The sequence below is a fragment of the Brachycentrus maculatus genome, unplaced genomic scaffold (genome assembly GCF_059751285.1).
Source record: "Brachycentrus maculatus isolate JH-2025_06_01 unplaced genomic scaffold, ASM5975128v1 h1tg000050l, whole genome shotgun sequence".
Taxonomy (NCBI): domain Eukaryota; kingdom Metazoa; phylum Arthropoda; class Insecta; order Trichoptera; family Brachycentridae; genus Brachycentrus; species Brachycentrus maculatus.
In genome coordinates this window covers 2,092,204-2,103,346 of record NW_028280804.1, presented here as the reverse complement: position 1 = coordinate 2,103,346, position 11,143 = coordinate 2,092,204, and the positions used below count along the sequence as shown (strand labels likewise).

Sequence of the window (11,143 nt, the reverse complement as noted above, 5' to 3'; positions counted from 1 at the left end):
AGGAGCAATGCATATAAATTTATAAACAATTATATAAATATATATATATCGGAAATTATATTTACGCTGCGATTGCCACCTTACACATGCTAGTTCTCAACACCGTCTTTGGTTAAGTTTTTTTTTTAATTGGCAGAGAATTTTAAAAAATGTAAGTAAGATTCTTCCCAAATTATTTTACTAATGTAACTGCAAAATAACTTTTTATTTTTATTTTTAATATATGTTAAAAATTGTGATTTATAAAAATAAATAAATAAATAAATAAATTTATGTAGGAGACGCTTGGAAACATAATATTCGGTTTTTATTCAAATAATATGATATTTCGATCAGTTATTATATTCACTATTGTGAACAGATGAAAGTTCTTAATCATAAAAGATTCAATAGATCAATTTGAATCGTTCTTCCACATGTCGCTCGCTCCTTTTAACAACGTCATATATAAAAAAAATCGTCAATTTTTAGTTGTGCATGTTATCGGAATGCCCGGAAAATATACTATATCCCAGCAAAAGCGGCATATTTGTAACCTAATATTTACCCGTTACAGGGCAGAAAGTGTCGTTTTTGCATTTTGAAGATAAATTATTGTTGATTTATTTTTAAAACATAATTATTATTTTTCAAATGGGGAAAAAACATTCAGGTTTATCTAAAAAGATGTGTTGCACAGTAAAAAGTTTAATAAGTGGCTTCATAATTATTTTTAACACATTTTATTATATTTTCAAACATTAAAAACGATCTCCTGAAAAATCAAGTTTTTTGATAAATGATGTTGTTGAAAGGAGTGAGCGATATGAGTTCTTGGCACTATCCATGGTTGAGTTGAGTAAGCTTTTCATTTAGCAGGTGAATGTATAAAAAGATTCTCGAATTATTTTACACACTAGAAAACGCCTGTAAACATGTTTTTCAATTTTTGTTACACTTATAATTTCACCAGTCATTTCATCCGCAATATTTTGAATATAAAATATTAAGTAAGTTTTACTAAAGTAATACATAAGTATTACTTTATTTGAGTTTTCAATTAACTTTATTCATATATTTAATTTATTATTGACTCATATTCATATATTTAAATTATTAATAACTCATATTCATCTATTTAATTAATTTTTACTGGATAAAAACAGCAGATACCGTTTTTTTAATCGGTTGATTTCACTTTTTAATAATAAGGATCGACAACCGATTTAATAAATACATACATAATTTTCAGGAATAAAAAGTCCAGGGTTGGAGTTCCATATGTATGTTAACGCTTTGACTAAGTAGTGTAAATAATATAATTTATACTTGAAGCACTAACTTTAAGATTTTCCATTTTATAATCAAAATGTAACTTTGTTTTAAAATCACTTTAAATTTATAGTGATTTTAAAACAAAGTTAGAATTTAATTATAAGTATAGTGTAAATAATTTGATATTATTTTTGACATCTCATCAAAGATGAAGAAGAATATGGAAGTCTGGGCATTTACGGGGTTGACGACCGTCATAGGCTGGTTTAAGTGATCACTTTATAGAATTGGTGAATGTTACACGTGTGTAAAGTGATCACTTAAACCAGCCAATGACGGTCGTCAGCCCCGTAAATGCCCAGACTTCCATATTCTTCTTCATCTTTGATGAGATGTCAAAAATAATATGAAAATAATTCCTGTAATTGGAGATAATCCAGATTTTGTGAACAAGTATTTGGACACACTCAAAATGTTGTAAATAAATAATTTGAATTTTATGTTATCAACTTCCTGAGAATACTGATTGACAACCGGTTTCAAAATGCTTGATTCGTCAGGAATAAAAGTTCGGATGAAAAATTATTTACACTTAGCAGTTGACGCGTTAACTTTTCATCGTAATTAAAGTTAAAATTATCTCCCTTTCATAGTTGGAGCGTTAACTTTTATATGTAAGTCAAGTCAAGCTAAAATCTGAAGATTTTTTTTACGGGCGTTTTTTGTTGTTTTAGTATTATTTACTTATTTTCTAGTTGAATTGTCAAAAAATAGTGTCATTTTTTTCCTTATTCTAAAAAGAATTTATTTTTTAAGCAGAAAAGAGTAATAGTAAAACCAAGAATAATTATTGCAGTATTTCGTTTTATTTAATGATAAATTTATTAAATAATATTACATTTTGATATGTCCCTATTTATGCCAAGGTCCAAAACAATCTACATTTCCGTATTGCTTTATTTAATGATGGATGGTGAACTTTTGTGAGGAAACTGCTTTTCCATGCGATGAATAACTGGAGGCTCCAGCTCCTGAAGATCCGTATCCTCCGTGACCTCCGAGATCGCCTCCGTAACCGCCCCCAAGACTTCCCCCGTGACCACCCCCGAGACCACCTCCGAGACCACCGCCGTAACCGCCTCCGTAACCGCCTCCGTAACCGCCTCCATAACCGCCTCCGTAACCGCCTCCATAACCGCCTCCGTAACCGCCACCATAACCGCCTCCGAGTCCACCTCCGAATCCACCTCCGAGTCCACCTCCGATTCCTCCTCCAAGTCCACCCCCTAGACCACCCCCTAGACCACCCCCTAGACCACCTCCCACACCACCGGCATTACCACCGCCGTTGATGTACACTGGAACTTGTCTTTCTACCACGTAGGGTTGGGGCACTCTGACTGGAACTGGCCTCTCCACTGGTACTGGGTAGGGCCTGTCGACTGGAACCTCCACCCTTCTGACAACAGGTACTCGGACCGGGACCTGCACGGCGTACGGTACTGGTCTGTCTACATTGTAGGGGACTGGCCTTTCAACATGGACTGGGTAGGGCCTGGGAACATGTACTGGGTAGTGCCTCTCGACTGGCACGCGGACGGGTACGGGGACCTGCCTTTCCACGGTGACGGGGTAGGGTCTGGGGACGGGAACGGTGTTGGTGATGACTTGATTTCCACCAACTCCTCCTCCTCCACCGAGACCTCCTCCGAGTCCTCCACCAAGACCTCCTCCAAGACCTCCTCCAAGTCCTCCTCCAAGACCTCCTCCGAGTCCTCCACCGAGACCTCCTCCGAGTCCTCCACCGAATCCACCATGACCGCCTCCGTAACTGCCACCATCTGCTCCTCCGTAACTGTGACTATCGTATCCTCCGCTGCTGAACCCACCATCCCCTAGGTCTGATAACCCCCTCTTCTCCACCTTGTCCTTTTCTGCATTTGCAGACAGGACCAAGAGGGCTGCAACAGCCCAGAAGATCTGTAACAAACGAAAAGCATAAAGTAATTTTTGTACCCTATTCCGTAACCGTCAAAATATTTTGAATTTCGTTAAGTAGATAGTGTTTTAGTATTAATCAGTCTTGATAAAGAAGTGGTTAGCTTCGAAACCGGTAGACATTATAATTAAGTTATAATGAAATATTTATAGTGATTTTAAAACAAAGTTACGTTTTAATTATAAAATGGATCACAAAGTTAGTGCTTAAAATATAAATTATATTTTTAATTATAATTTTTATTCTTCCAAAAATCTTGAAAAACTTCATTTATTCTTTGTTTTTTTTTTCTTTTTTACACTCTCAGTGCCTTAAAGTTTGATTTATTTCAGAAATTTATTTGTAAAACCATGTTTTAAGTTTATTTCTTCAATACTACTTACAGATGTATGCATCATAAGTTACTTGTTGAAGAGACGAGCTACTAAAAGCTACTGCTAAAGTTCTTTAGGAGCAGAGCCGTTTTATATGAATTCGACTCGAGTGCAGAAATCGTAATTAATATTATTTGGTGAATGTGTTGGTGCATTAGATATGTATGGACGGCTTGGATTTTCCGCATTATAAGTAGATCCGTAACATATTTCAAAAGGGTGACACTTCTTCCTAGCTTTTTTTAAATCGAGTAATTTGAATGTAAATAATCTTTTTTTTTAAATACCATCACAGTAGTTCAAATTTTTTTTTAAAATACCATGACAGTAGTCAAGTGTAATGAAGGTACATTATATACTTTATTAAAGATGTAAAAACAAGATGTTTTTTAAGAAACATAAGTTTTGGAAAAAACATTTTTAAACCCATAAAATAATTTTTAAAGCTGAAATTCTACATCCATAATTTTTTTTTGGTATTTTTTTTATCTTAAAAAATGAAATACGAAAATATAACAACGATAAAGATATTGTTTTACTGTGGTTAACTTGTTTAAAAAAAAAAGATATTTCAAATTACTTCCAATATGACATTTTCGAGCGGTACGAATCTATTTTGTAGCTTTGGTTTCGGGATTGAATAACGACCGATGCGGACTTCTATATTCTTCTTCTTCTAACCCTTATCCGCTCCCATTGGTGCATAGGGCACTGCATCGTATTTACGTGTAGACAAGGTTCTTTAGTGAACTTTATATACTCACTCCTTATGATCAGTCCTGCGCTTAAGGAACCAGTCCACGGTAACCAGTCAGGGGTTATATAGCCTTATTTTTTTAACCGTTATTAATCAAACGGTGCCAATAACTGAGATGGCGATACCGGTCATAAATATAAAACATTTTCTATTTATGGTCATCGTACTGGAAATATCACTAAGCATAACTGAATTAACACAATAGAATAATATATATTGAATCTGTATATATTTTTCACCGAAAGGAAATGAATTACATATATTAAAAAAACTAAGATCGTATAATATTAGTACGCGTTACATCATTTTCAAGATTTTAAGATAATGTTTGGCGAATTTTTCTAACTTTGCTTAATGCCGAGTAAAAAAATATGCGCACCAACTGAACGGTCTTATAAAATACCGAATTCGAAATAGAATTCATAAGATGTTTTGGAAATGCATCGCCATGCTCAGATGGTTCCAGATAATTCATTAACTAATACAATTATAATCCGTGCTCTCATTTTGCAGTGAATCATTCGGACAAGAGCTATAAAATGTGGACGAGTTTTCTTAATCCGCACCAGTCGCACAGGCAGCGGCGTCACTAAAACACCAGCAAGGAGAAAATGGCTTCGCTGGTCAGTTACTAACTGATTAATTAGCATGAACGCATAATTATACCTATTAACCGGTATACCCGTATACATATTTACTGCCATTTAACGCTGAATAATTAAGTTTTTATCGTTTTGTTTCAGAAATTGGTCGGTTTGGTGGCACTCCTCGTTAGCGCAGCAGCGGCGGAAGAAAAGAAACAGGAAAAAAGGGGACTCAGTTCCTTGGGATATGGCGGAGGAAGCGGTGGTTTCTCGAGCCACGGAAGTGGGCTGTCTGGAGGCGGACTAGGAGGTGGGTTCTCGGGACACGGGGGTGACTTCTCCAGCGGTGGCTATGGAGGAGGAGCTGGCGGCTATGGAGGAGGAGCTGGCGGTTATGGAGGAGCCGGTGGTTTCGGAGGAGCTGGTGGATTCGGAGGAGCCGGTGGATTCGGAGGAGGTGGTGGATTCGGAGGAGCCGGTGGTTTTGGAGGAGGAGCCGGTGGCGGCGGACAAGTAATCACCAACACCGTCCAAGTACCAGTCCCACAGCCCTACCCCGTTACAGTCGACAGACCCGTGCCCGTTCCAGTGTCTGTGCCCGTTGACCGACCATACCGTGTAGAAGTACCCAGGCCATACCCGGTCACAGTAAACAGGCCAGTTCCCGTCACCGTCAACAGGCCAGTCCCATACACCGTGAGAGTACCCGTAAGAGTGCCCGTTGTACAGAGGGTAGAGGTCCCAGTTCCTAGGCCGGTCCCCGTTCCAGTCGACAGGCCCTACCCAGTGCCAGTGCCCCAAGCTGTGGTTGTTGAGAGCCAAGTTCCAGTGTACGTCAACCAGGGAGGTGGCGGAGGAGCTGGCGGTGGATTCGGAGGAATAGGTGGAGGATTCGGAGGAGGATTGGGAGGAGGATTGGGAGGAGGATTGGGAGGAGGAGTAGGAGGTGGATTCGGAGGAGCAGGAGGTGGATACGGAGGAGGATATGGTGGCGGATATGGGGGCGGATATGGGGGTGGATATGGGGGTGGATATGGAGGCGGATATGGAGGTGGATACGGAAGCGGAATTGGCGGCGGATATGGAGGACACGGATCCTCTTTTGGCAGCTCTGGTCTCTCTGGAGGGTCATCTTACAAGCACACCATTCATCACTAAGCCCTCCCTGGACCGCCGATCTGACCTGTTGCTTCTGACATCACTCATACTAAATGGATATGTCTCTGAGTTGCAGTTAGGCTGAGATCTCAAAGATTATTTATTTTGTGGATTTCTTGCACTATATTTGTTAAACGATAATAAATATCATTTCATCTCATGTAAAAAAATCTTCATTTCTCACATTTTTCCCCCATACCAAAATACCTTTTTTATACTTATGTTCAGAAGAGGTCAATTGACAGAGTCTTGATTGTAAAACTTTTAGTAAAAATACTAAATTTTTCCTTATACGAGTTCTTAGATTATAACATTTTATAACCTTAACTTACCTAATTTAAACATGCCTCTTCGGAAATTTTTTTCACTCTATATTCACAATGCATCAAAGCGAGTTTCTTCACCCTTACGATATTCTCTCGAAAAAAGCTTGATAATGATAAATTTAAATATAAATGGCCATGAGATCATTATATTTAAACAATTCAACAAATCGAGGATGATAAATCAACGACAGCAGATATGTTTCTCAAAAAATCTACTCCTTCTTTCGTTTAAAAGCACACGATACTCCAATCTAAATAAAATTGCTAAAAATTATTTGATACTTAATTTATATGATTATAAAAAATATACCGTTTTCATTACTTCGATATTCTACTACCATAATATTTTTATAACTGGATAATCGGTTCCACTGATTTACCGAATTATTTCAAAACGCACTAATGGGAAAACTAACTGCTTAAAAAGAAATAAAATTTGGTTTCAAGCATTTTTTTTCCTGTTTTCAAATAATATCACGATGGTAATTAACATTCAAATATACACATTTGTAAAATATTAATTTCATTGAAATCAAATATTTTTGAATTTTATGAATTTTTCCAAAACATTTTTTTTCCAAAAATTGCAAAAATGGTAAGGGTAAGAAGATGAATAACTGCAGCGAGGCCAATAAACCACAATATTTTCAATCCCTCTATGTTCGTATTTTTTTTTCACTCACATTTGTAAGTATTTATTATTTATTATTATTATTCGAACCCTTATCCGCACCCCAATGGTACATAGGGCCCTGCATCATATAAACGCAGCGTTATCTTGATCGATAACACACGAAGACAGGTGATCAACCCTTCACTTCAGGTACCAGTCCAGGGTAATATAGAATAAATATCAAAGTGAAAAAATCACTAATATTTATTAGAAACCCCCTCTGGGAATCGTACCCGGGACCTCCAGAACGGACGCCGAGCGTGCTGACCATTACAGTACGGAGGCGGACATTCATTTTCATGTATATAAGACAAAATTCAACTTACGATAAACCTCATTTTAAAATTGATTTAGTGGAATAATTAATATCAACTAAACAAAGCTTTACTTTCGTTTTATAGTAAAATCGTGTGCGTGAAGCGTAAAGGTAAGTTAAGTGGTGGTGGGATTCTCGTCGAATTGTAAATAATTAGTATTCTTATTTCCGAAACGGTCTCAAACTGAAGTCGGGAATTTCGTAATCCCGCTCAAAGTTTGTAACTCACAACTTTATTTGCATCGATTAACAGTGTTAAGGTAATTCAAGAGATAGGGAAAATAAGCAAGTTTGTAAGACAAACGGGAGATCTGATAATTATTAAGACATCGAGAAGTTCTCGAGTTACAAACTTTGAGCTGAATTACTAAATGCCTGATTTTAATTTTATGCCATTGTGGAAATATAATAATAAAACAGTTTATTTACCGACGGATGTTAGAAGTCAAAATAAAATATGGAACAAAGGCAAAATAAAGGAATGGGTAAATGATGAAGAGTTATTTTATGAAAACTGTAAAATGTATATATTCTTAATTTTTCTCTCTTTTTTGTGTGTATATAAGGTTAAAATGGTTAAAAACAATAAAAAATGTATTAAAAAAGAATTCCACCGACAAGACACACAAGGTGGCTTGGTGGGTCTTTGCAAAATATTTTTTTTAAATATGCTTAAAATTGTGATTTAAATAAATGTATCCATTAGAGGTATAAAAAAATAATAAAAATAAAAATAAAAAGAATTTGGGTACAAATTTACTAAAAAACTTACAAAGAGAAAAAAATTATAAAAACTTTTTAAAGCATTTTTGGCTTACTTCTTCTTCTATTCGTGTCATGTCAGGCCCCCTGACGTCAACTATCACTTAAGATTAATTGTCCTTATCTTGGGCAGCTCTTAACAGCGCCTCGACGGTCCTGATCCCCGTCCAATCTCGTATCTAAATAATATTTGACTGTCCTATTTGACTTACTATGATAACTAATTAATTTTACCAAATTTATTAATTCTTAAAATGAGTAAGAGTTCAAAAACAAATCAATTGAAAATGTTTGAATACACTGGAGTGAATGAATATGCATTTATTTGTAAACTAATTAACTAAAATATCAATGCAATAAATCTGCTCCTACTATAAATCCAATGTCACTTTCGTTCAAACGCGGCCTCAAATTTCATAATCCACAAAAATTTCAGTTCGCCTGAAAATATTAGCTAATCATGTCGGTAAGGTGGATTGATTAGAATAGTTTCAAGTACTTATTATCAATAAAAATACGGTCGGTCGGTATAAAACCTGGCATTTATGATTTAGCTATCATTCGCATCAAAAATTACAATCGGCGGACATGCAATTTGTGCAAATGGGATTGGTAATTACATACATTCTGTTTTCTTTTAAATCTGCATTTTGAAATATAAATTTCGTTTAATTTGGAAATAACATTACTGGTTATTTAAGAAAAAAACACTGATATAATACCACTTATTGAGTTTTTTCTCATTATACATGATTAGTTTCGAAAACTACAGTCGTTTCCATCACCAGGTGATATTTTTGTAATCATCTGTTGACGGAAACAGCTGTAGTTTTCGAAACTAGTCGCGTGTAATGAAACAAAACTCAATAAGTGGCACAAGTGTTTAAATAATCAACATGCCATTCCACAAAGTAAATACCAAATCAATAAATAATATTTTATAACTTATAATTTTTCATTAGACTTTTCTTCACATCATTACATACGCATTCAATTACATATATATATATATATATATATATATATATATATATATATATATATATATATATATATATATATATATACATATATATATATATATATATATATATATATATATATATATATATATATATATAAATATTTATTTATATATATATAATTGAATGCGTAAGCGAATGAATATATAAATATATAAGTATGTGTGTAGTTAAAACATATACGAAAAATCTATCTTACTTTTGTTTTTAAATATTGTGCTTCAAAGATGACTTTGTTTTTATGTTAATAATTTGTTGTTTGTTTATTTTTAGGGTTTAACAGCCTTGGCAGCATTGCTAACAGTTGTCTACAGTTTTCCAGAGAAGTTAATATCAAAGCGCAGTTTGTTTGAATTCGGCTATGCATCCAAATATGGCCTGGGTCACTCCGGATATTTGGGCAATACAGGGCAAGCTGTGATTGTCAAAACACCCGTGCCCGCGGCTATGGCTTCACCTTATTTGGTACAAGTGGTCGTGGAGCATCCTAAACCCGTGCCCAAGACGGGGCTAGTCGTAACGAACAACCCGTTGGGAGTGCCCTACACAATACCAGTCGCTAAACCCTACCAGTTTCACGAACCCAGACCACTTTACTATCGAGATAACATGCAATCGGTCTTTAATTCTGGTACTAGTCCAGCGTTCGGCATATCGTACTCTTTGTATCAGACTTCTAAAGGTATTTCAGCTTCTGTAACTCCCCATGGAAGTGGACACAATATAGATTACTACTAAAGGCTAATTTGAAAGATTTGTTTATATGTTTTTATTTTATGCTTACATGTGTTTTTTTTTTTTTAATATAAACATTCCAAAAAAATTAATGATAATAATAATTCCAAATGCACATTACAATACTATAATAAGTATGTATAAGAGAGATAATAAAGAAAAAATGAACTTAGATACACTGTTCATTAAATGTATGGAAAGCATGAATAAATTTATAATAGTTATTGTTTTTTTTTTTTCATTTCATTTTTTTTTATATGAATTTATATATGTTTATAAAATAAAAAGTATAGCACACCCACGCATATACGAGTATATATCCAAGTACGCAGATACATACACGAACGCATATGGACGAAGTATATTAGAGAAATACACTTTTGAAAATGTACGAAAATGGACGAAGTATATTAGAGAAATACACTTTTTGTGTAATTAAAATGAGATAAAGTTTGTTTTTTTGTTGTTGCTGTAACAACAACTATTATTCAAACATCTTCTTCATTTCAATGAAAAATCATCCTTGATTTCTAAAACAAAAATGGCCTTCCGAATTTGAACAAAAAATTACAGGAAAGTACCGAATGGATGTGGTTGATTTCTATGACCTTGCATTAGAGGAAGTGCATTTATTAGTGTTTAAAAAATAAGAATGCTTTTTTTTTTTTTAATTAATAACAGATAATCAACATTATAACGTACTGATATAAACAACAATACATATTATGGTCAAATTAATGAAAGCTGTTGAGAGGGAATTCTCAAAATTCAATTTTTGAACGGGGACGACTACGCAAGAGGTCGATTGTGCCTTCGTGCGCGATTAAAAAAAAATATGGATTGGAATTTGATTTTTTTAGAAAATACATACATAGAAAAATATGTATTTATTGATTTTGGCGTTTAATTTGTAGAACTCCATTTTAATATATTTGTGTGTATATATATATATATATATATATATATATATATATATATATATATATATATATATATATATATATATATATATATATATATATATATATATATATATATATATATATATATATATATATATATATATGTATATATATATTTATATATATATATATATATATATATATATATATATATAATATATATATATATATATATATATATATATATATATATATATATATATATATATATATATATATAT

At 34.0% G+C, this 11,143-nt stretch overlaps 3 protein-coding genes across 3 annotated transcripts; 2 read left to right on the top strand and 1 right to left on the bottom strand.

Annotated features, from left to right (window-relative positions):
• Positions 1-2,105: 2,105 nt before the first annotated feature.
• LOC148312092 (uncharacterized) lies at positions 2,106-3,695 on the bottom strand. Its single transcript, XM_088277885.1, has 2 exons — positions 3,637-3,695; positions 2,106-3,234 (listed from the first exon to the last, which is right to left on the bottom strand). Exons 1-2 carry the CDS (start codon positions 3,649-3,651, stop codon positions 2,215-2,217), a joined length of 1,035 nt encoding a protein of 344 aa, XP_088134011.1. The 5' UTR covers positions 3,652-3,695; the 3' UTR covers positions 2,106-2,214.
• A 1,216-nt stretch (positions 3,696-4,911) lies between these two features.
• Positions 4,912-6,305, top strand: LOC148312091 (uncharacterized). The gene is made up of 2 exons (XM_088277886.1): positions 4,912-5,007; positions 5,128-6,305. Exons 1-2 carry the CDS (start codon positions 4,996-4,998, stop codon positions 6,124-6,126), a joined length of 1,011 nt encoding a protein of 336 aa, XP_088134012.1. The 5' UTR covers positions 4,912-4,995; the 3' UTR covers positions 6,127-6,305.
• A 2,372-nt stretch (positions 6,306-8,677) lies between these two features.
• LOC148312090 (uncharacterized) lies at positions 8,678-10,139 on the top strand. The gene is made up of 2 exons (XM_088277887.1): positions 8,678-8,815; positions 9,499-10,139. The coding sequence occupies exons 1-2, from the start codon at positions 8,792-8,794 to the stop codon at positions 9,961-9,963; spliced, it is 489 nt and encodes a 162-aa protein (XP_088134013.1). The 5' UTR covers positions 8,678-8,791; the 3' UTR covers positions 9,964-10,139.
• Positions 10,140-11,143: the final 1,004 nt, after the last annotated feature.

Coding starts and splice junctions, on each gene's coding strand:
- LOC148312090 (XM_088277887.1), top strand. CDS start 8,792: ATGCAATTTGTGCAAATGGGATTG. Junction 8,816..9,498: donor AATTTGTGCAAATGGGATTG/GTAATTACATAC, acceptor GTTTATTTTTAG/GGTTTAACAGCCTTGGCAGC.